Genomic DNA, 24074 nt, shown 5'->3' on the forward strand with positions numbered 1-24074 from the left:
TGGATGAAATAAGAAGGGAGTGTTTTGTACACTGCAAAGCGCCCACAGAGGCCTAGCACATGGCGGTATGAATCAGGGGAGCTCAGTCCCCCCAGCCTGGCTCATGGTGCCCCCCAGCAAAGAGACCTAGAGGAAGGAATGGGCTCCCTTATTCCACCCCTGCAGCCAAATGGACACCTGGGGACAGACGCTCTGCCTGGGCCCCTGGGATGGCGCCTGGGCCCAGAAACCCGGCTGAAGGGTGAAGCTGGAGCCTCGGATGGCAGGATGCCTGGCCAGGGAGCTGGCTGCTGGGGGGGGGTGGGGGCACTCAAGAGCCTTTTTTGGGCCCTGGCACTGACAGAGCAGCCGAGAGATAGACGAGGTTGGCTGGGCCAGGGAGTCGGGGAGGCAGGTACTCACGGGGGTAGATGGCATCAAAACGTTCATACAGGTTTTGAGTCGGGGGACGCGGAATCTTCACAGCTTAATGGAAAAGAGAAGGGAAGAGACAGGAATGGGTGGCAGCTCTTCCAAACTTCCGCCCCTAACTTCCCCGAAGCCTAACTCCTGCAAAAGCCCTTCCACTTTGGTGGGACTGCCTCCCACCAATACACCTAACCCTTCCCCTTTGTGTATGGAAGGACCTACTTCCCTTTTCGCCTTCTCGAGCTTCTCAAAGGTAAGATATTAGAAAAAGGCTTTTTGAAAGTAACTTAGGCCAGGGAAGAGACACTACTTTAATACAAGGTACAGGTGAAATGCTGTAAGAACTAGTTACAGGTTAGATGTTGCAGTTCTTCAGATCTTCAGGGGCCAGACCACCGTAGTGCCTCCATCCCCATTTTCCATCCTTCATCTTTTGTGTATGCACATTTTTTTGGATGCAAAATTCATATAATATTAACCATTTAAAGTGGGGAAAGAATGGGCTCCTTTATTCCACCCTTAATTCCATGGCATTAAGTTCATCCATCCAGTTCCAGAACATTTTCATTACCTCAAAAGGAAATCCGTACCCATGAGGCACTCACTCCCCATTCTCCCCTCCCCCAGCCGCTGGCAATCGCTAATCTGCCTTCTGTCTCTGTGATTTGCCTGTTCTGGACATTTCATAGAAGGGGGTATCATACACTATAGGGCCTTTTGGGTTTGGCTCCATCCTTCACATTTGAACCCAAGGTGTCCCCTTCTCCCTGTCCCGCCAAGAACCACTATGACCAGCCACCAGGACGAAAGGCATGAGATGGCAACACGTGGTGGGGTGGAGGGAAGGGGTCATGAGAGCAAGATGGAGAGTGGAGGGGGGGGACTCACAGGTGGCTGAGGGCACAGGGGTCTGCAGGTAAGGGCCCGAGCCGGGCACCCGGTGCGAGTCACGAGGTCACCAAGCTCCTTCCCATGCAGGACACCAACTGTTTCTTCTGCCTGGATGGATATGTCCTTCCCTGGATGTCCCCTGGTGATTCCCGCCTCCAATGTCCTTTCTCAGAGAGTCCTTTGACCACCCGCTCGCCAGGGACCTCTCCCTTGCCATCCTCACCCCCATTTCCAAGTTTCATCTTATTCACTCGCTGAACTTGCATTTCACCCTCTCTCATGGAGCAAAAACTTGAAGGGAGCAGTAACTCTATTTTGATTACCTTGGGTTTCCCCAGTGGCTTCTAAAACACACCTGGCACCAAAGAGGGCTCAGGACTGACCAGTGCCATGTGGCAGCGGGAGGTGCTGCATGGATCTTCCTTCAAGAAAGAACTTACTGTTTAGCTGCAGGAAGCACAGGGAGCTGACAGCCTCCACCTGTTGGCACCTCAGGGTCTGTTAGCACCTCCGTCCAGTGACAGGAGCACGGCCTGGCCATGTGCTGGGCAGTGTTAGCTTGGAAGCTCCCCTCTGGGCTTGGCTGGACCTTATCAGGCCTGTGCACTGTGTGAGGGTCTCTGCCTGCACCCTCCCTTTCCTTCCTCCTCTTTAATGCTCTCCCCCCTCCAAACCTCTTGCATTCCTAACTCTGTCGCAGAGTCTATGACCTCAAGAACCCGAACGGCACCACCTTGATTCCCCATGAGCCTCTGAGAGCCATACAGCTTGGGTCATGTCTCTTGAACCTGAGTTAAGAACCACCGCCTGTGTGCTTCATGGGTTCTCTGCAAGAGCAAATGCCTGGCTGGAGGTTGCTGCCTGGCTCCCACTCTGACCCCCAGTTGGCACCTGCATCCCTTCACAGATCAGAGGTGGGATCTGCCAACCAGCCAACCAGTGAGACTGTCACATTGCTTCCCTCTAAGGTAAGGAACATGGGCCCAGGGTATAGGTTCAAAATGGAGACCCAGCGAGGACTGGGACCCCATCTGCTGACCCAGCAGTCTCCTTCATGTTCCCCTCCGCCTTGGACTCTACATGTCCAAACTCAGCACCTGACCCCAATACCTGCTCCTTCTAGGCTCTCCTCTTAGCTTTCCCACCTCTGCATAAGGCAGGAGGTTCCCACGGGGAGGGCATGCCTGAGCCCTGGCAGAGAGGAAAGGTTCTCCAGGGCTTCCAGGCTGAGCACACAGCAGGCGCAGAAGCCCAGAGGTGAGAAAGGCTGGCTCCTTGAGAGCGAGTGAGCGAGCAGGTCTATGAGGCTGGGGCGGGGGGCACAGACGAGGCCGGGGGCCGAGGAGCCCTGTACATCAGCCAGAGTCTGGACTCTGAGTGTGACGCCCCCGCAGATGTCCATGATCTAATCCCCAGAGCCTGTGACTACGTCACTTACCTTACATGGCAAAGGGGACTTTGCAGATGTGATTCAATTAAGGTTTTTCCAGACTGAGCGATAACCCTGGACTATCCAGGTGGGCCCAATGTAACCCCAGGGTCCTTATGAGGGAGGCTGGCGGGACAGAGTCAAAGAAGATGTGAGGATGGAAGCTGAGGTCAGAGTGAGGCCTTTTGAAGACGGAGGGAGGGGCACAAGCCAAGAAGGCCTCTGGAAGGTGGGACCAGCAAGGAAACATTTTCCTCCAGAGCCTCAGAAGGAAGCAGCCTTGCTGACACCTCAAATTTAGCTCATAAAACTCGTTTTAGATTTTTGACTTCCAGAACCAAAACAAAGTAAGTTTGGGTTATTTGAAGCCTCTTGGTTCGTGGTAATTCCTCACAGCAGCCACAGGAAAGCTGACGGGTTCTGAACTGCACAGGGGCCTGGTTAGGGGTGTGTGTTAGGCAGTTCACCCAGAGCTGGTGGGAGGGCCCAGGCTGGAGAAGCATCTCCTTCCTCAGCTCTGCCTCCTGCCCTAGTCCTGCCCAGACTCAGCCTTCCTCCCGTGGACATTCTCTGAAAGCCTGGGCCTGCTGCCCACCCACCTCGGCACGTCCACCTGCCCTCCTGCTGGGGCATCGCTCACTGGGGAGCAGGTGTTTGTCTGCCCTGGCCTGAGTGCAGGCATCTGGAGACCAGAGGCTTGGTTGACACCCCGTGGGGCTGGCAAAGGGCTGCATGCACAGCAGGGCACTGTGGACAGGGGTGGGGGTGGGGGATGAACAGATGAATGCATCTGGGACCAGGCTGGGCCTGGGCGAGCCCACCAGCTAGCTTAGGTTTAGATAGTGATTCTGTTCTTTTGAGTAAATAAATGAGCGCCAAGAGCATACTTGTCAAAAAATCTGGCCACAGGTAGGATTCTAATTCATTTCTAATGCTAGTTAGACTTTGTCGCCCCCAGGCAGGATAAAGCAGTTGAGGTGTCATGACTCAGTCCTGCTTTGCTGCTGGGGATCTTGAGAATGAATGAGCCCTGGGGAGAAAAGCCCTTCCCTCTGAGGGGAGAAGGGGGCTGTCAGGTGAGTGACTGGCGATGAGGGCCAGGTGTGTAACATCATCCTGGCCCCTCTGCCAAGGGCGCCCTCACCGGCTCATGTGTGCAATGCCTCCCCACATTGTAGGGCCTGGCAAGAAGTCAGGCTCATTCAATACGATCCTGTCTGGTGGTCCCTGAAACCCAGCCTGAGTCCCCTCCCAACAGCATCCACTGTCAGGGGGCCTGGAGAGGAGCTGTTAGTACTGCAGGTCACATCCTTGCCCCAGGGGGATGCAGGCTTCCAGATGGGGTCCTGCCCTCCGGGACAGGGAGGACCTGTAGTTGGTTGAGTGGTGGCCCCCAAAAAGACGTCCTCTGGAATCTGTTAACGTATTATTTGGAGGAAAGGTCTTTGCAGGTGTAATTAAGTGAAGGATTCTGAGATAAGAGCATCTTGGGTTATGTTGGGTCTTCAATCCAATGACAAGTGTTCTTAAGAGACAGACTCCTTAAGAGAGGAAAAGACACAGGGAGAAGGCCACGCGAAGACCGAGGCAGAGACTGGCGTGATGCAGCCACAAGCCCAGGAAAAGAAGGTGCCCCTTTTGGCCTTTTGAGCAAATGTTCTTTTACGCAAAAGAGTAAAAGAGGCCCAGTGCTGGAGCTGAGTCCTGGGGTCCCTGGTGGGAGCCAGCTGCAGCCAGGGCCTTGACAGTGTAGCCACCAGAGTGACTGATTCCACATGTGTACGTGACAGACTCCCCTGGCCCAACCCTCACCTGCCCTTGACATTAGGACGTAGGACTGCAGGGTCTGCCCACGTGTCCTCCTCATCACTGCAGGTGCACTCACCTTCCTGAGTGCCCGGCTGTGCCTGGCTTCCACCCACCCCAGGGCTTTTGCACCTGCTGTTCCTTCCACCCGGACCACTCTCCTCTCACCTGACCCCTTCGACCAGCAACCTCCAGTCCCTCTTCAGAGCCCTCAGGGCAATGTCCAGTCCCTCTCCTTGGATGACCGTCCGTTGTCCAACTCTCCCATCATCAGCCCAGCATCTCACCTTTGGGGGAGGCACTGGCGCCCCTCCCGAGGCCCACATCCTCTGTTACAAGATGTCCGAGCACCAAGGCCCTCCCTTCGGGTCAGCTATTCGTCCGCACCTTCAGTTATCCGCTTACAGTGTGCTTCTCCCCCTCATGTGGAGACCCCAGGGGATCAGCCCCTATTTTGTACTCCCCTCTGTCTCCTTGGCAACTGGTGAAGTGCCTGTCATACAGCAGGACCCCATTTTTGCAAGTGGCTGTGTGAGGACCCCCAGTCAGGGATGGTGCTGGCTCTGGGCCCTGCCTCCACCCATCCCCTCATGCTGCCCAGCAAAGCCAGGACCCAGGGCAGGGGTCCCCAGGAAGGCCTGATGCTCCTCACCAGCCAGCTCCTTCTCCATGCTGGTTGGTGGCTGCACACCGCCCCGGCTGGTCATTCGGCCTTTGTACAGGACCCCGTCCACTCCCAGGATGTCCACCTCGGTCTGTTGGATGGCCCGGGCCCCAGGTCAGGGATGTCCTCGAGCCTCTGTAGGACACATGGAGGCCCAGCAGACAGAGCACGGCCTCCCTGGGGTCACCCACCGCCCAGGCTGTGGCCCGACTCACGGTGTCATAGTCTAACATCTCAGGGTCCCCGTAGGGGTAGAGGGTCGCCAAGTTATGTGACTTGAACTTGCGGTTGGTGTCATTCCCAGGGCCGTCGCCCCCGTCCTCCTGGTCTCCGAGGTCCTGGAGCTGCTGTAGCTGGTGCTGTTCCCTGGGGCGGGGCAGTGGGGTCAGCAGCCACCTGGAGACCCCGCTGCCCTGAGGGAGGGAAGACTGGAGTTTCTTCCAGTTGAGTCTGAGTGGTGCAGCGGGCAGGCCTGGGGCCTGGTGGGTGACTAGACAGGCAGCATGGGGCAGAGGGAAAATAAATCAAGGCCTCATTCCCCGGAACCTAGCGCCCCCTGGAGGCCTGGTCTGGCCTGCCAAGTGCATCTCTTACCCTCCTGGTCTCCAGGAGTCGGGCAAGGGAAGTGAAGGCGTTTGGGGCACAGGTCCCCACGCCCCGCCCCTTCATGCCGCCGTGGTTACGATTTTGCCATTTATTCCCTCACTTGGCCAGATGTACCCACAGGCCTGGAAGCCGCGGGATGTCAGGAGGGTGAGGGGTGGGGCTGGGACCCAGGGTGCCAGCTGGGTCCAGTAGAAACTCTCAGGTTTAGGTACCAGCTTGCCACTACCTGTGACCTTGGGCAGGTTACTTAAATTCTCTGAGCCTCAAAATCTTCAACTGTGAAGTGGGATGATAACAGAATACACCTCACAGGGCAGGTGTAAGGATTTAATGAGGTCAGGTACGTCAAAGAGCGTAGCGCAGTGTTTGCCCAGCCATAGCAAGCCTGGAGGACCCACTGTCACTCCTTACGTCCTCCAGCGGGAAGCAGGCATATTAATCCTAGCTAGTAGAGGGTCATGAGATTTAAATGAGAAACCCTCCCCTAACAGTTCTTGACCCATAATAGATGCCCAATGAAAATGGCCGTGCCCCTCCACCATGTCTGCTGCCCCAGCCACCTCCCGGCACGTCTCCCTTGCAGATGTCTGGTGGTGCCCTGGGACAGTCTTTGGCTCCTGGGGCTGGAGTTGACATCTCTGTAGGGCTCCGGGGCCTGAGTGACCACGGTGGGGCAGCCCCCCCAGCCTGCTCACCTCAGTTGTTGCCGCTGCAGGTACTCGTAGCTGTTGGCACTGGCGGGCCGCAGCCGAGACAGAAGGTGTGCTTTGCGGATGGTGATGAGATGCCTGTGGGTGGACACGAGCTCAGTGGGAGGCATACGTGGCGAGCGGAGAGTGCTAGGCTCCCACCTCCTCCAGGAAGCCGCCCTCCAACGGGGTGGGAACAGGGCCTCCCTGCAAGGGCTCTGGGGAGCCCCAGTAATCTTTGTATGTAATAAAAAACAACTGTTCTGATTATAAAAGGAAAAGCCAGAATAGGTAAATCCTAGAAACAGGACACAGACTAAAGGCTGCCAGGGCCCGGGGAGAAAGGGAATCGGAGTGACAGGTAACGGGTAAGGGGCTTCCTTCTGGGGTGATGGAAATGTTCTAGAAGTGGCGTCTGCACCACATCGTCAATGTACAAAATGCCACCGAACTGTTTGCTTTCAAATGGCTAATTTATGTTGTGTGTATTTTCTCTCAACGAAAAAATAACAATAAAGTAAAAACAGCAGCCTTCTGAGGAGCTGGAACTGTTCTGCTTCTTGACCTGTGTGGTGCTTACGAAGGTGCACACACGTGGGAAAACTTAGCAAGCTGTAAACGCTCACATACTTCATGTATTTAAGGCACAGTACAATTTTAAGGTAACATGCATCGATTACCAGCATTTTAAAAAGCACAGAAAAGCACAACTAAACAAAAAAAAAGGACTATGACTACGGGACACATATTTTGATGTGTTCTTCCAGGATTTTTCCATGTTTGTGTATTTTTTTAAAACAAAACTATGACCACAACACACCTACTACTTGATTTTCTCATTTAAGTTATTGCAAACATCCTTCCAGGGCATTCATATTCTTCCACAACTGTGCTATCCAATATGGCAGCCACTGGCCACATGTGGCTGTTTACACTTACACTGAATCAAATTTAAATCACATTTCAAATTCAGTTTCTCAGGCACATTAGCCATCTTTCAGGTGTGCTATAGGCATGTGTGGCCCGTGGCTACTGCGCTGGACAGCAGATGTAGAACATTTCTGCATCTCAGACAGTTGTATCGTATGGTGTTCGTCTACCATGTTCCCCCGAAAATAAGCCCCAGTTAAGATTGTCAGCCAGACGGATGCATTTAGTACGTTATGACGATGTTCCAGAAGATGACCTGACTGTATTTGAATAAATGTAGATTGAAAAAATAAGACATCCCCTGAAAATATGCCCTAATGCGTCTTTTGGAGCAAAAATCAATATAAGACCCGGTCTTATTTTCGGGGAAACACGGTACAACATGATCTCTACTGGCTGACAGGATTGTGCTGCAACTCATTTATCACTTCAGGTTTCCTTTTTCCTTTCTTTTTTTTACTATTAGAAACAATGCTGCAACTAGATATCTGTTGTTTGAAAGAAAAACTCTGGATATAGCTCCACAGCCCCTCCATGAACACGGACTGGCATGGCAGCGCTTCATGGGTCACCAGGGCCAGGCCAGCACCGAAGAGGCCGTGGGTCCTGCAAGATCCTGCTCTTAAGCCATAGGAGCGTATTGTTTGGCGGCTCCTCGGAAAGTTCACCAGAGTTACCATATGACCCAGCACTTCCACTGCCAGGTTTACACCCAAAAGAATTGGAAACAGGTGTTCAAACAAATGTATGGACATGCGTGCTCATAGCAGCACTATTCACAAAGGCTAAAAGGAGGAGACAACCTAAATGGCCATCAATGTATTAACGGACCAATAAAGTGTAGTCTATCCATACATGAGACATTATGCTCAGTGAAAGAAGCTAGACACAAGAGACAACATATTGCATGATTCCATGTCTATGAAATGTCCAGAACAGGCAAACCTATAGACAGAAAGTAGATTCGAGGTTGTCAAGGGCTGAAGGGGGTGGGGCATAGAAGTGACTGTTTCATGAGTCTGGGGTTTCCTTTTGGGACAAAAAAAATGTTATGGTATTAGAGGTGCTGGTTGCACATCATGGTAAATAAATTAAAGGCTGCTGAATTGTTCACTTTAAAATGGTTAATTTTATGTTAATTTCACCTCAAAGTCTGCTGTTCCCCAGTTTCCTTCCATCCTTCCTCTTTTGGAGTTGGCTCAGTCCCTGCTACAGTGGGTACCAGACAGGGCTGGTGAAAGAAGGGATGATGGTGGCCCGCCCAGGGACAGGGAGCAAATGAAATAACATCTACAGAACATGTATGTGGATGTGCACATAACTGAACCCCACAGGCACATGGGGGGTATGTGGAGCTGGTGGTGGTGGTGGTGTATGTCCAGCAGACAGAGGGCGCCCCCTGGAGGCTGTACTCACGGGCCAGTCATCATCTCCACAGGCCGGTCACAGGAAATGCATTTCACCCGCTCAAACAGTTTCCTGGAAGACATCCAGTCGTCAGCTCTGGCACCCCAGCCAGGCCCTGTGAGGCCGCGCCTTCCACAGACAATGCCTGGGGGAGGCTGCAGGCAGGTCTGTCTGTGCCTCAGGGCCAGGACTTCCTCCCACATCCTACGCCTACTGGCCTGGGCCAGCTCAGCTCAGCTGTGCCCCCGCTGAACCTATGTGCAGCCTCCTAGGGCAGAGGTGGGAAGTACAAGTGTGCGTAGTTTATCTCCCTGCCCCAAACAGAATGGAGGATTTAAAAATCAGGGACCTTCTGGAAAGCTACCCTTCATGGTGGATATCGGGGGCATGAGGGGTGATCGAAGGGCAGGAGCCCCCAGGGCCACTGAGTCCCTCTGCCTGGGGTACTGTCCGGATGCGGGAAGGGGGCCTGGCTCTGGTCCCAGATCCATCCAGGCTCCCTCTGCATGGCCCCTTATCTCTTTGAGCCTTGGTTTCCTCCTTTGTGGCGATCAGGTTTTGGAGCAGATATACTCCTAGAGCCCCCTCTGCCAGCCAAAGCCAGAGCTGCCCACCACTGAGTGCCTGAGTGCCCTCAGCTCCATCCTAACCCCTTTCCACACCCAGCTGGAAAGCCCCGCCCCCTCTCCCTGTGCCCACAGGTCTGGAATTCTTGCTCCCAGAATCCTCTGGGATCCCCTTCTTGTTTTCTCCTTGGAGAGAGGGTCTCCCAGCCTCCGTGAGCTCTACCCCCCACCCCCCACCAGAGGGGCTCACTTCCTAAAGCCAGCAGCGCTGTCGGGGTCAAACCGGAGACCTTTGATCAGCAGTTTCATGACGATTCGATAGACCTCATCTATGTCTGCCTTTAGATTGTTCAAATCCCTGTGGACCAGCTAGAGCAGCCAAAGGGAAGAAAAGAGTATTTAGTCAATTAATTCACACCCTGCCTCAATCCAGAAAAAGATTTGTAGCAACGTGCAAAGTTACACAGAGTATAACAAAATTAAACAGAAAAAGTGAGGTGGTTAAGGAAGGGGAATCTACAAAAGCCTGGGTTAAGGTTCGTTCCCCTAATGCACGCTGTTGCTAGAGAGGAGCTGCCAAGTGAGCTTCCCAGCAGCCAAGGCAAAGAAACAGCATCAGTTACTGCCTCCAAATGATAAAACCAACCCTATGGTCAACTGCAGGCCTGCAGGCCTGAGAAACATTTCTTCCAATGGTCCCCAGACACCTGACATTCACACATTTAACACATACTTACTCAGTATAAAGTATACTGACTTTTATGATATTCACAGAGTTGTGCAACCATCACCACAGTCAATTTTAGACCATTTTCATCACTCCCAAAAGAAACCTCATAGTCACTAGCAGTGACCCCTCATTTCCCCCTACCCGCCAGGAGGAGGCAACCACCAATCTACTTTCTGTCTCTATAGATTTGCCTATTCCGAACAGTCTTTGTTCAGAATAGTTTTTTTAAGGAGGGCGCAGCTCACAGTGGCCCATGTGGGGATTGAACCAGCAACCGTGGTGCTACCATCACCACGCTCTAACCAACGGGCCACTCCCAGAATAGATTTCTTAATGGAATCACACAACCCGTAGCCTTTTCTGTCTGGTTCTTCCACTTAGCGTAATGTTTTGAAGGTTCATCCATGTTGTAGCCTGTGTCAGTACTTCATTCCTTTTTATGGCTGAATAATATTTGATTTTATGGCTAGACTACATTTTGTTTATCCACTCATCAGTTGATGGACATTTGGGTTGTTTCCACTTTAGGGCTATTATGAATAATGCTGCTATGAACGTTCTTGTACAAGTTTTTACATGGACCTAAGTCTTCATTTCTCTTTGGCATATACCTAGAAGTGGAAATGGTGGGTCCAGTGGTAACTCTGTGTCTAACTTTTTGAGAAACTGCCAGACTGTTTTCCACAGTGGGACTTCTGACTTTTTAAAGTTCCTTCCAGTGCCCCGATTTTGGTCTCTAAACATCATTCCCTCTAAAAAGAACCAGGACTCCATAGAGATATGGCCAATTCAGGTCTGAGGAAGGGAATGTTGACAATAAGACTGGAACATGTTGTTGTTTAAGAAAACAAAACAACTATTTAATGACAGAAGTGCAAATCAAAGGGCTCAGAAGCCAGCTCACAGGCCAACGCGGAGACCACGTGAGTGACAAAATAAATATACAAAATAAATAGTAACTTAATGGATTAAACAAATTAAATATATCAAAATCCATGACTTATGGTGATACTGATAAAAATAGAAACCCTCATTTGCTACCATGTATTGGATGTGGCTATTCCATCAATATCTTACCATGAAAAATGGTCATTAAAGGAAATAATTCATCACTGTTCTTGTCTTTCCTGAAAGAACCATATTTCAGGGTAATTAACTCAAGTTAATGAGGGAAAGCTCTTCTTTACAGATTTCTAGCTAATAAATGGAGAAGCTACATCTGTCTTGCTCTCTTGGGTCACTCGCGCTGGGGGAAGTCAGCTGCCATGTCGTGAGGCCCCTCAAGCTGTCCTATGAAGGAGTCATGTGATGAGGAAGAGTCTGCCCACAGCCACGTGAGGGCACCATCTTGGAAGTGGTTCCTCCCGCCCCAGTCAAACCTTCAGATGACAGCAGCTCCAGAGGACATCTTGACTGAAATATCAGGGAAGACCCTGAGCCACCCAGCTAAGCCGCTCCCAAACTCTTGACCCTCAGCAACCGAATGTTTGTTGTTTTAAGCTGCTAAATTTGGGGGTAATTTGTTATGCAGCAAGTGATAAATTATACATGGGAACTCGCCTTGGTGCCCAGGTCCTTGCTGAGCTGCTCCATAACCTTCTTCAAGTCATTTTCATTGGACAGGACCCTGACTAGTACGCCCTGAATCATCTCGTTCAGCTCCATTGCCACCGTCTCCAGGTCAACCCGGCTTGCCTTGCCTGCCACAGAGCTCTTGTCGGCTTTCTAGAGAGAGAACGAACTCAGGAAGGCAGGGCTGCTGGGGTGAGAGCAGGAGGAAGGTGGGGAAGATCAGACCACTTTGGTCAATTGCTTCTCGTTTGGGTCCCTGGACATCTAGCCTTGGCTTAAATTCAACCCTGGTGTCTATGGTGGCTCAAACGCAATCGTCAGATCTAAGCCAAGGCTTTCCTGTGACAGAGCAGTTGGTGCATGATTTTTAAGTTCACGTAACAAATTGTCATGAATCCTGAGTCACTGAAAATAGGAGTTGAGGGGACAACTTTTGGGAAGCTTCCCCAGCTTTTCAATATGAATAAAGGTGGAAGGACACGCCGAAGTCCCCTTGCCAGGTTTTGTCTTGGCCAGACGGTTCCATTTCCCTGGGCAGGGGAGCCGGGGCTCGGGATGGGGGAACAGGAGGGGAGGAATCTGCTCACTCACCTTCTTTAACTCCTGGTCCATCACACTTTTGTCCACCTTTTGCATTTCTAGGTCTTTTATTTGAGCCTGGAGAATCTAAGAACAGAAGCAAAGGGCATGTCAGCCATCCTTGGAAGCCCTAAGGATAACATCTACCCCCTTACCTCCACCCCTGCTGTGTGCCAGAAAGGGACAATGAGGCCAGGTAGACAGCAGGTAGGGTGGGTACATGGGAAGGCGTGGGCTCCAGGGCTCCAGGTGCCCAGATCAGAAAGGGAGGAACGTGGGACTTGGGACAAGCTGTCCTCTTGGAGGTGGCATCATAGGAACTTGGCTGTACAGGATGGCAGACCTGAGGAAGGAAAGTACAAACCAATGCTGATGATTTGGCTCCATAGATGTTTAAGGCAAGTTCATCTCTTCTGATCTGTAATGGGGTCCCAGTAAGAACTGCAGTCTATTCATCAGCCAAGCACTTACATGCCACACACACTGTACCCCATTGCCAGGGGAAAACCCTTATATCCCCCTCCACGACTCCACAGAGAACCAACTCCCTCCATTAATTCTACCCTCTCTCCACTTACTGGACCGTCCCTATGACATCCCTGCTTGGGAAGAGCCTCACACCCACTGGGCCATGTCCCCAGGGGCGAGGTCCCTTTTCCTCCAAAGCTGAAAACAGGCCTCTACTTCTCCCTTCATATCTGGTCTCCCTCTCGCCCTTAGCAACCAAACCCCCAACTTGTAGCTGGCATTTGACCTTCCAGCATCATGACTACATTTCACAGCCTCCCTTATAGCTCAGCATGACCACTGGGGTATAAATGAAAGGGGGCAGGCATCTTCTTCACTGCTGGCTTGAATTCAGAGTTAATAACCAGAGCACCAGCAGCCACCCTTGACCTTGAGGTGACCTTGTGAATGGAAGTCTAGACCAGCTCTAGACCAACCATCTCTGACCTTGTTTCTCTGAGTTACCTTGTTTCAGTCAGTTATTTGGGGGTTTATGTTATTCAAAGTGGAACCAAATTCTAATTAATGCAAAGCTCCAACACATCCACTTGCAAAGGGAAAATAATGTTTTCCAGAGTCATTAAGAAAGAGTTCTGTCCTCACCTACTTTCCTGCTGTGTTCTTAGTGGGAAACACTCTAAGGTGACGGATGTTTCCATCTTGACTAGGTGGTGGTGACATGGGTGCCTAAATAGGCAATTAATCCACCTCTTGTACTTAAGACTTGGGCATTTTACTGCACACAAATCATACTTGGATTAAAAATGCAAATACCACTACTCAGCCCCAAACACAGAAGAGGCTGGATGGTGTCTGTCTTGTTGACCCCTGTATCGCCAGAACCTAAGGGTGCTTGGTGAAAAGCGAGGGCGCAGTAACATTGGCTGAATGATTGAATGAATGAATAAGTAGATTTTCTGCACCACCTGTTACGTTCTCAGACATCCAGGTGAAGCAGTAACAGCTATTCCAGATGCGTCTGCAAACCCTCATTTCTCTCCCAGAAAGGCTAGGTGGGAACGCTGATCTCCTGCATATGTTCATTTAAGAAATATTTAATAAAAGCCCCATTCCAGGGTTAACTTTTATAAGCAATTAATTCTTGTTGGCACAGGGGCAGGAAGGAAGAGACAAAGCCGGCCTTGCTGCATTTGGTGCTGTTGGTCTGGCCTTGTCCTCTCGAGTTTCTCTCAATGAGCCCTGACTACTTGAAGACAGATACTGTGACCCTTCCTCCCCCATGCAGGGCAGGGGATGATGCTGGGCACACATCAGATGTGCTGAATGGACTGGCTTCTATCTCCATGGAGGAAGGGCACCGATATATCCCTAGGACATGGCAACCCAGCCTCTTTGAAGCAAGGATTGAAAAGGGCCCCATGTTACCTGGAGATGTTTCCCGATCATGGTACTCACAAAGGTCTGAGCTTGTAACCCTAGTCTCCTCCACCCACATGTGGTCCAGAAGCTCTCCCTTCCACCCGCACTTAGGCTGAGAACTGGTTCCCCTTGTAGGAGTTCTTTCCCTGCCCGAGTTGCCCTGTGTGGGTTCTGGCCTGACTAGTGTGTGACCATCTTGGGAGGGGAGATACGCCAAGGGCTTGCCTTGGTCTTTCCCTTTTGCCCCCCCACATCCTAATGCATCCCACCAATAGCCCCCTGGGAATCAGAACCGCCCATGGAAGCCACCTCAGGTGGTTCTGTTTGAGATTTCATCTCTTTCTACTCTGGGGGCAGGTCATGTCCTACTGGGAATGACCTTGATCCCTTCTCCAAAGGTCTGCGACACCTCTGGGACAAAGCACAGACCGGATGGGTCCTGAGGTCCAGCTCAGCAATCAGAACCCCTCAGGCTCACGGGAGAAGGTATAGGTGGAGTGAGTCCCTGGTCTGTGCTCTGGACACGCATCCACAGTTCTCAAGTCAGTAATTACGCTGTTCCAGAAAGGTCCTGCGGTGCTGGTAGCTCAGAAACGAGCCGGTTTAGGGGAAAAGGTACGAACGTCACAGTTGGTGCAGGAAATCCTCATTCATTCACTGATTCATTCAGCATATCTTGAGCCTTCACTCTGTGCCGGGCACCTCTGTAGGTGCAGGCGATCCAGCGGTCAACAAAATGGACACCATCCAGACCCTTCTATTTATGTGTGTGCACGCGCGTGTGTTGGGGGTGGTGGGATTTGTTTCTAACTGAAGTGTAATTTAGGTACAAGCAATTGCCAGTAAAACAGCCACTGGGGCCCTTGCCTTCCATGCACCTGTGAAAGCTCGGGGAGGGCCTGAATTTCCCAACAAGGAAAGTGCCCTTAGCGGCCCTTCCCGGGCCCAGCCAGCCCTCCGGACCTTTAACTCATCCAGGCGGATGTGGACCTTCTCCACCGCCCTGTCCAGCACGATGTGGTGATCCTTCATCATCGCTATTTGGTGGCCCCAAATCCTCTGGAGTTCCTCCTCCTGAAATGGGGAAACACAGACATTGAAGGTCTCTGCTTCTGAGGTCCCCATGGCTGGGATGGGGTTTAAAGATGTACCAAACCAGTGTGTCTCCAACCTGCCACCCAGGACACTCACCCACCCACTGGGACCCGGCGCCAGCGGGAGTTGCTAACCCTCCTCAGGGCTGCCGCTGCTTTCTCGGCCCGACTCACTGCCCCAGCCCTCCTTTCAGTGACAGGACAAACGCTCCATCTTGTTCTGGGTCATGGAGTCTGCCATCAGCTTGCCTCATGCCATCATCTTCTTAATAAAAGCTCTTTCTGCCCGAGACACTGACCTGCATCCTGGATTTCTGGAGCCTGACAATCTTTTCTTGCAAAGCGCCCACTGTTGTCCCAATCTTGGAAGTAATTCCCATATTAACTGAAAGCAAAGGAAGGGGTGGCTGTTGGGGGCAGGGATGAGGGAAGACGTTCTGTCTAAAACCCCACCGGCTTTTGTTACGAGAAGGCAGCACTGCCCAATAGAGAGATACTGTGAGCCAGGGGGTCTCTGAGGTCATTTAAAATTTTCTAGTACTCACATTTAAAAAAAAAAAAATCTAAAAAGAAGCAGGTGACATTAATTTTAATAAAATATTTAACCCAATTTATCTAAAATAGTATTGTTTAAATGTGTAATAAAAAATTATTGAGATATTTTATATTCTTGTTTCCGTACCAAGCCTTCAATATCCACTGTATGATTCCCACTTAGAGCACATCTGAACTTGAACTTGCCCCATTTCAAGTGCTCAACAGCCACGAGTATGTCCTGGTTATCATAATATACAGAGCAGGCCTAGGGAAAACTCTCCGGAATTTATACCCTTCCCCAAAATGACCCTGAGCAAAACTATGAAGTACCTTATTTACAGGTACATTATCTCACCACAAAATAGAAAGGGAGATTTAACAAAAAAGGAGAGGCGTAAAAAAAAAAAAAAAAAAAAAAAGCACACTATATCCAGTTCCGGACAGAGGCCAAAAAGTAATGTACAGGAGCTAGGAGTGTATGAAAAATCGCAGCCTAGATACGTTTACAACCTAACTATAGTTTTCTTAACAAAAAATGGCAGCAGGTCAGAGGTAGAATTTGGGCTATTAAGGCTTTATGTTTTCAATTTAAATTCATGACTGTCAGACTCTTACCTGTGCCCCAGTATTCACTGAGATCAATGTAGTTCTTTGTAGCTATGCTAAGTTCTACTTTCTCTTTTCAAAGTTTGTGGACAGCACTGCCCATCAGGGGAGGTGCCGCGCATGGGTTTGACTTAGGTTAATTCCACTATTGTACTTGGCGGAGGGTAAAACAGCAAGATAATGATTTAAAGAGAGCAGGGCAGTTGATATCAGGGTGGGTTCCCAGGCCAGTAGCGTCAGCAGCATTTCCCCAGGAAGGGTTAGAAATGCATATTCTTGCACCACCTCCCCCAAACACTGGAGTCAGAAACTCTGAGGGCACTGAGGCGAGGTCAAGGTTGAAAACCACTAGGGTAGGCCACTCTGCCCTCCACTCCTCAGTGAGCATGTGCCCATCATGGGCCTGAGATGGGAGCATAAATCTACTGGTGCCACTGCCACCCAGAATGTAACTGCGGTCTTTACGGATCCGTATGTTGGCCTGGCAGCGGTTCCTAATCCCAAACTGACTGCTTCATCTGGGGTCTGTTCAGGGCACTCTGGAGGATCTGGACTTATCAAAGCGCTGAACAGCGGTCCTGTGTTTCATGGGCTATTGAAAAGGAGCTTTTCAAGAGTAATTTTGACATGTGATTTTTCCTCTTTAAGTACCAACGTTAGACTCTTAACTGCCCGTCACCCCTGAGATAAGACCTCACTATACATTCATGGTAATGAACAGACTAGACTAGTACGAGGCTAATGCTTACGCCAAAGGAATGAATGGCGAATGGGAGAATGTAGACTTTGTTGGGGCACCTAAAGGAGAAGAAGTGCTTCTCGAAGGCTGCAGGAGGGCCTGCGCCCTTGCCACCCTCCCGGAGCCAGGCTGGGCCTACCTAGATAAGTCAAGCGCTGTTGCAGGTTGTTTGACAGCTGGGCAAACTCTTCTTTCAGGGTGTCGTGCCTAATGGGCATCTGGGCTATGTGGCTGATGGCCTTCTTCTTGTCTGCAGGGGTCACAGCCTGTTTGGCGGCCAGCATGGCCTGGGACAGGGCCATATCAGCGGCACGCGAAGAAAAGTCAATCTCCTGTGATAAGTCTTCCTTCTCGATGTCATCGGTGAAGGCCATGGGGGCTGTGGCCCCACGGAAAGAACCTGCACCCACAACGTCTGCAGAGACCCCTAACGGGCCGGATGCAGCCATGGTCATTGCTAAGGTAGCCAATTTGGTGGCAGGCGCGTCCTTGACAGCCCTGGCGGCAATCTCGGCTGCCCGGGCTGCTGAGATCGTGGCAGATTCATAGGCGGCAGCAGCAGCTGGGGCAACGACAGCAATGGTTTTCATCCGCTGAAGGGCAGACTGGGGCTTGGCGGGGACTTCCCTGGAGGCCTCAGCCCTGGGGGCTCTGTCCTGAAGGATTTTCATGTTTCGTAAATATTCTTCCCCATTTTGGTACATCTCTTCCTGGCGAGACCATGACTGCAGTAGATTAGGCCAGGCCGAGTCGAGCTCTGTGGCCGGCTGTGTGTCTCTGAAGCCCTGGAGCTGAGCAGGCAGGGGGCCCAGTTGGCCTGGGCCACGCTGTAAGTACTCTAAGCCCCAGGAAGGCCTAGTGCTAGGTGTGGGCCAGCCTCTGGGAGGAGGCCAGCCTCCTGGAGGCAGAGGCCAGACTCCTGGTGGTATGGGCTGGAGGCCTGGGTCAGCCCCAGCTCCGTACACAGGTCCAGGTCCAGGGGCAGGCCCAAGGTCAGGCCCAGGTCCAGGGGCAGGCCCAAGGTCAGGCCCAGGTCCGGGGACAGGCCCAAGGTCAGGCCCAGGTCCGGGGACAGGCCCAAGGTCAGGCCCAGGTCCGGGGGCAGGCCCAAGGTCAGGTCCAGGTCCGGGGGCAGGCCCAAGGTCAGGCCCAGGTACAGCGGCAGGCCCAAGGTCAGGTCCAGGTCCGGGGGCAGGCCCAGGTACAGCGGCAGGCCCAGGTTGGAACATAGGCCCAGATGCTAGTGTGAGCCCAGGTGTCAGACTGGGTCCCAGCCTGGGCCCCAATGCAGGCATGGGCTTAGGCTTTGGCCGTGGCAGGGAACCAGGCCCAGGTCCAGGCTCCGGCTCCGGCTTGGGTTCTGACCCAGGCTCAAGCACCTGAGGCTGGCCCAGCCCCTGTGCCCCTGTGAGTGGAACTGCGTGGGCAGACTCCTCCTGCTGCAGTTGTTTTGGGACATGGTATTGCCAGACAATCTCCAAGGGCTTGAGGAACTGGACAGCCTCTGAGACCGGGCCAACACTTTCAAGGTACTTGGTGGTCTGGGGAAGGTCAGTCTCTGGGAGGTGCTCTTTAAACTGCTCAGATTCCTTCAACTGTAGTGGAACAGCTCCCCGTGGAACAGTTCCCTGCAGGAAAGGGGGCTGGGCTGGCCAGGGCTGCTCCAGGCCATCAGTGGTCACCCTACCTGCTCCCTCACCCTTACTGTCCCTCTATCCCTCGGCCCCCCCCTCGCTCCCTCTATCCTCCTTCACTTACCGGGGTGGACGTGGCCTTGTGGAGGCTGCTCCAGAGTACCAGGTCCTCAACTCTGGGGAAGGCGAGAATCTGTGTCTGGAGATTAAGCTGGGGGATGAGGAAGGGGGTTGGGAACGAGGGGCGTGAACTTGGAGGAAGTGACGCCCTTGGGTGGCTCCCTCGCCCCCACTGCCCCCCACACTTGCAAATAAATGGGTCTTTCCAGACTGTGTTGCCCTCCTTACCCCTCCCCGTGCCCAGCACCCCTGGGACTGGAGGTCGGGGAATCAGGGATGGAGGACGGGGCCGAGGCCCTCACCACTTCCTGCTGCAGCTCATCCATCTTCCGGTTCTGCCTTTTCACATCTTCAAAGAAAGAGCCTCTTTTTTCCAGCTGTATCTGTCAAGCGAGGCAAATGCATGGTCAGAGGTGCAAGTTCTGGTCCCGGCCCTGCTTCTCCCACTGCTCAAATACAAGGACTTAGTGCTAAGTGACTAAGGGTTAGAGAAGGGAGAACAGATTCCAAAGCAAGTGCTTCCCAGAGAGTGAGAAAGGGGTGGAAAAGGGTTCCCTCGGCAAACACATTTGGGAAATGTTGGGCTTAAAAAGCACTCAATGGGTTTTTGTCCTGCAGGACTTCTCAGAGCCTTTAACAGGCAAAAGTACATTAAGAATCTCCAAGAGGTGAGCTGAGGAGGCACTGTCTCTCAAACAGATTTGTCCGACGGTCCCTTTTAGTCTTTCATGACACAGTTTCCTAACAGTATCCTTTCTGCTCAGATGCGAGCTACCCAGCCCGAGACTGAAGTTCTCACATGACAATCAAATGCATACACGGACCTGTGCAATGGGACGATACATTAAATTGTGCTATTTGGAGCCAAGCTGCAAAACCTCCGCCGCGACAGCAGCCTGGGCGTGTGGAGAGCTGGCTTTTGAGCGCAGCTCTGACTCCCCAGCTGTGGCCTCACGCTGCAGGGAGTCCATGTCCTTCCACATCGTGGTAACGACTTAGAACATGTTCTTGTGGCTACGAAGGGAGCTAGAACGTAGGCCTGTGTGGGGTTTACTCTACTTCTCAGTGTGGGTAGAACTTTATAGAAGAGGAAGAGGTGTTTTCTTTCTCCTAAGGTGATGGAAATGTAAGCCTGGAGTTGCCAAGACCTGGGGAGCACCTGCCTGCGTATGAAGCCAACCCGAGGAAAATGATCTCTGGGAGAGAGAAGCTGGTGTGGTAAGAGCACCTAGATCCAGCTGTACCTAAAGGTAGCCCTGCACTTCTGAGTAAATGAGACAATACATTCTCTGATTTTGCCTGCACCAGAATGAAGTAGTCTGTCACTTACAAAGGTGTCCTAACATAGGATGGTGAGGGGCACAGCATGGTGGAAGCCATGGAGAGTTCAGTGGGACGGGCCAGGTGGCTGGGCCACATCAGCCCTCGTCTCCTGCCCCCACGGCTGTGTTCTTTGACTAAGAATGGGCTTCCCATATTACCCTGTTACCCCAACCACCAGAGGCCCGAGCAGCATGGCCAGCTTGGAGGATGCTGGGCAGGGTCTACCTTATCAAACATTTTCTTCAGAATGTCCACATCCTTCCTGAGAGTTTCAACGCTGACCTTGAGTGCGTAAATGTCAGTGAGCAAATCCTGCAGGGTCTTCATAGACTGAAGAGGAAGAGAGGAGGGGAAAACATGAAGTTGAGTGTGGCTGGGAGAGGAGGCAAGTAAAGTGTGGAAGTTCTCTGATGACTGCCTGCCATGGTCCAAAAAGTCCTCTTGGCTCCCCCCAGGCCTAGGCTGGACCATATTCAGAGGCCAGCAAATGCCACTAAAGTCAACAGTGCTCTGAGCTATCAGGTGGCCTCTGTCAGAGGGTATTCAGTCACCAGGAGTCACTCATCATGAGGCATCTCATGCCCTGTGGTGGGAGCCACTGGAGGATAGGTAAGGGAGTTACGCTTGGATTTACATTTTTAAAGTGTCCTTCTGACTGCACGTATAGATTGGCCCTGGGAGGGTAACAGGGGAAGCCGGCGGACCAGTGAGGAAACTTCCAGGCAAGAGCTGAAGAATGCAATCCTGGGCTCATAGCTCAGTTCCACCACTGATTGGGGCTGTTACTGCATCTTTCTAAGTTTTCAATTCCTCAATCGTAAAATGGGTATGAAAAAACTATGTGATAATGTATATAAAAGGCCTAGTGCAGTTAGGCATTCAGCTAACAACAATAATAAATAGCAAAATGGCAGAAGTCCTTCTTATCAGTAATTATATTAAACAGATTAAACTTTCCATTAAGAAGCAGAGATCGACAGAATGGATAAGAAAACATAATCCAAACTCATGGTGTCTATAAGAGACATAGTTGGGCCGGCCCGGTGGCTCAGGCGGTTAGAGCTCCATGTTCCTAACTCCGAAGGCTGCTGGTTCGATTCCCACATGGGCCAGTGGGCTCTCAACCACAAGGTTGCCGGTTCAATTCCTCGAGTCCCGCAAGGGATGGTGGGCAGCGCCCCCTGCAACTAAAATTGAACACGGCACCTTGAGCTGAGCTGCCGCTGAGCTCCCGGATGGCTCAGTTGGTTGGAGCGCATCCTCTCAACCACAAGGTTGCCGGTTCCAGTCCCGCAAGGGATGGTGGGCTGTGCCCCCTTGCAACAAGCAACGGCAACTGGACCTGGAGCTGAGCTGCGCCCTCCAGAACTAAGACTGAAAGAACAACAACTTGAAGCTGAGCTGCGCCCTCCACAACTAAAATTGAAAGAACAACAACTTGACTCGGAAAAAAGTCCTGGAAGTACACACTGTTCCCCAATAAAGTCCTGTTCCTCTTCGCCAATAAAATCTTAAAAAAAAGAGAGACATAGTTTAGGTTCAAAGAAGTTGAAAGTAAAAAGATATAAAAAGATGTATCATGCAAGTAGTAACTGAAAGAGAACTGGAGTGGATATACTAATATCAGATAAAATCGACTTTAAGAAAAAAACTGTTACTAGAAACACAGAGGGACAATTATAATGATAAAATGTTCAATCCATCAGGAAGATATAAACATATATGCACTTAACAATGGAGCCCCAAAATACATGAAGCAAAAATTGACAGAACTGAAAGGAGAAACAGATAATTCAACAAGAATAGTTGAAGACTTCAATACTCCATTTTTGATAATGGATAAAACAACTACACAGATCAGCAAGGAAACAGAAGATCTGAACAATGCTATAAACCAGGTAGACATAATAGACACTTATAGAACACTCCACTCAACAATGGCAGAATACACATTCTTCTCAAGCACACGTAAAACATTCTATAAGACAGACCATATGCTAGGCTGTAAAACCAGTCTCAATAATTTTTTTTTTGGGGGGAGAAGGGGAACAGGACTTTATTGGGGTACAGTGTGTACTTCCAGGACTTTTTTCCGAGTCAAGTTGTTGTCCTTTCAGTCTTAGTTGTGGAGGGCGCAGCTCAGCTCCAGGTTCAGTTGCTGTTGCTAGTTGCAGGGGGTACAGCCCACCATCCCTTGCGGGAGTTGAGGAATCGAACTGGCAATCTTGTGGTTGAGAGCCTACTGGCCCATGTGGGAATCGAACCGGCAGCCTTCAGAATTAGGAGCATGGAGCTCTAACTGCCTGAGCCACCAGGTCGGCCCCTTGATAAATTTTTTGTTCTTGAAGATTTTATTGGGGAAGGGGAACAGGACTTTATTGGGGAACAGTGTGTATTTCCAGGACTTTTTTCCTAGTCAAGTTGTTGTCCTTTCAATTTTAGCTGTAAAGGGTGCCGTTCAGCTTCAAGTTGTCCTTTCAGTCTTAGTTGTGGAGGGCTCAGCTCAGCTTCAGGTCCAGTTGCCGTTGCTAGTTGCAGGGGGCGCAGCCCACCATCCCTTGCGGGAGTCGAACTGGCAACCTTGTGGTTGAGAGGACACGCTCCAACCAACTGAGCCATCCGGGAGCTCAGTGGCAGCTCAGCTCAAGGTGCTGTGTTCGATCTTAGTTGCAGGGGGCAGAGCCTACCATCCCTTGTGGGACTCAAGGAGTTGAACCAGCAACCTTGTGGTTGAGAGCACACTGGCCCATGTGGGAATTGAACCAGCAGCCTTGGGAGTTAGGAGCATGGAGCTCCAACCAACTGAGCCACCAGCTGGCCCCAATAAATTTAAAAAGGACTGAAGTAATACAAAACATGTACTCTGATTCCAATGAAATTAAATTTGAAATCAATAACAGAAGGTACTATTAGAAATTCTCAAATATGTGGAAATTAAACAACTGTCTCCTAAGTAACCAATGGGTCAAAGAATAAATCACAAAGAAAACTAGAAAATCCTTCGAGATAAATTAGAATGAAAACACAACACACCAAAATTTATGGGATGCAGCTGAAGCAGCACTTAGTAATTTTAGCTGGGGATGTGACTATATTAACAAAGAAGAAAGCTCTCAAATCAATAGCCTAACCTTCCACTTTAAGACACTGGGGAAAAAACAGAGTAAACTACACCTAAAGCTAGTAAAAAAAAATAAAACAATAAAGATTAGAGTGGAAATTAATAAAATAGAGAATAGAAAAATAATAGAGGAAACCAATGAAACTAAAAGCTGGTAGCAAACCTTTAGCTAGATTGACCAAGAATAAAAAAAATGACTCAAATTACTAGAATTAGAAATGAAAGAGGGAACTATTGAACCTGGAGAAATAAAAACAATTATAAAGGGATACCAGGAACAATTGTATGCCAACAACTTAGATCTAAGTTGGAGGAAACGGACAAATTCCTAGAAAGACATAAACTACCAAAATTGACTCAAGGAGAAATAGATAATCTGAAAGACCTAAAACAGGTCAAGAGATTGCAGTAGTAATAATAATAATAACAATACCACTGACTTCTATCAAATATTTAAAGGAGAATACCAATTCTTCACAAATTTTTCCAAAAAATAGAAGAATTCCAAAGTCAGTCTGCGAAGCTGTTCCCGGTTCTCTTTATGGCACGTGCCTCAGTGTTCCCTCTGTGTGATGGGTGGCCTCCAGTTGCCCCTGCCCATCCGTCCTCTATCCCTGCCAGCCCTCAGTGCCCTGAAGGTTGACCCACAGGCACTGCATTCACCATAACCACTGGCCCTCCAATTTAGCCAATAGGAGAATGGGAGGCGAGAGGAGGCAGGGTATTTATTCCCCAA

General features: G+C 50.8%; 1 protein-coding gene across 13 annotated transcripts in view; it reads right to left on the reverse strand.

The window, feature by feature from the left end:
• Nucleotides 1-24074, reverse strand: part of C10H16orf96 (chromosome 10 C16orf96 homolog) — a 35319-nt gene that overhangs the window by 1780 nt on the left and 9465 nt on the right. For 3 of the 13 annotated variants that reach the window (XR_016022585.1, XR_016022592.1, XR_016022584.1), the window contains exons 2-16: nt 20443-20547; nt 19197-19277; nt 18899-18985; nt 17280-18768; nt 15558-15643; nt 15128-15238; nt 12498-12620; nt 12290-12364; nt 11687-11851; nt 9647-9765; nt 8840-8902; nt 6500-6592; nt 5414-5564; nt 5187-5289; nt 403-4269 (exon numbers count right to left, since the gene is read on the reverse strand). Coding sequence is in view for 4 of the 13 variants with exons in the window: in XM_088801279.1 (XP_088657405.1) it covers nt 403-465; nt 5187-5289; nt 5414-5564; nt 6500-6592; nt 8840-8902; nt 9647-9765; nt 11687-11851; nt 12290-12364; nt 12498-12620; nt 15128-15238; nt 15558-15643; nt 17280-18768; nt 18899-18985; nt 19197-19277; nt 20443-20547 (2914 nt within the window). In the remaining 9 variants the exon portion in view is untranslated. The remainder of the gene's footprint in view (nt 1-402; nt 4270-5186; nt 5290-5413; nt 5565-6499; nt 6593-8839; nt 8903-9646; nt 9766-11686; nt 11852-12289; nt 12365-12497; nt 12621-15127; nt 15239-15557; nt 15644-17279; nt 18769-18898; nt 18986-19196; nt 19278-20442; nt 20548-24074) is intronic. The other 10 variants (XM_088801279.1, XM_088801278.1, XM_088801277.1 and 7 more) reach the window with 7 other exon arrangements.

This window comes from Rhinolophus sinicus, chromosome 10, assembly GCF_057876585.1.
Source record: "Rhinolophus sinicus isolate RSI-liver-muscle chromosome 10, RSI-T2T, whole genome shotgun sequence".
NCBI lineage: Eukaryota > Metazoa > Chordata > Mammalia > Chiroptera > Rhinolophidae > Rhinolophus > Rhinolophus sinicus.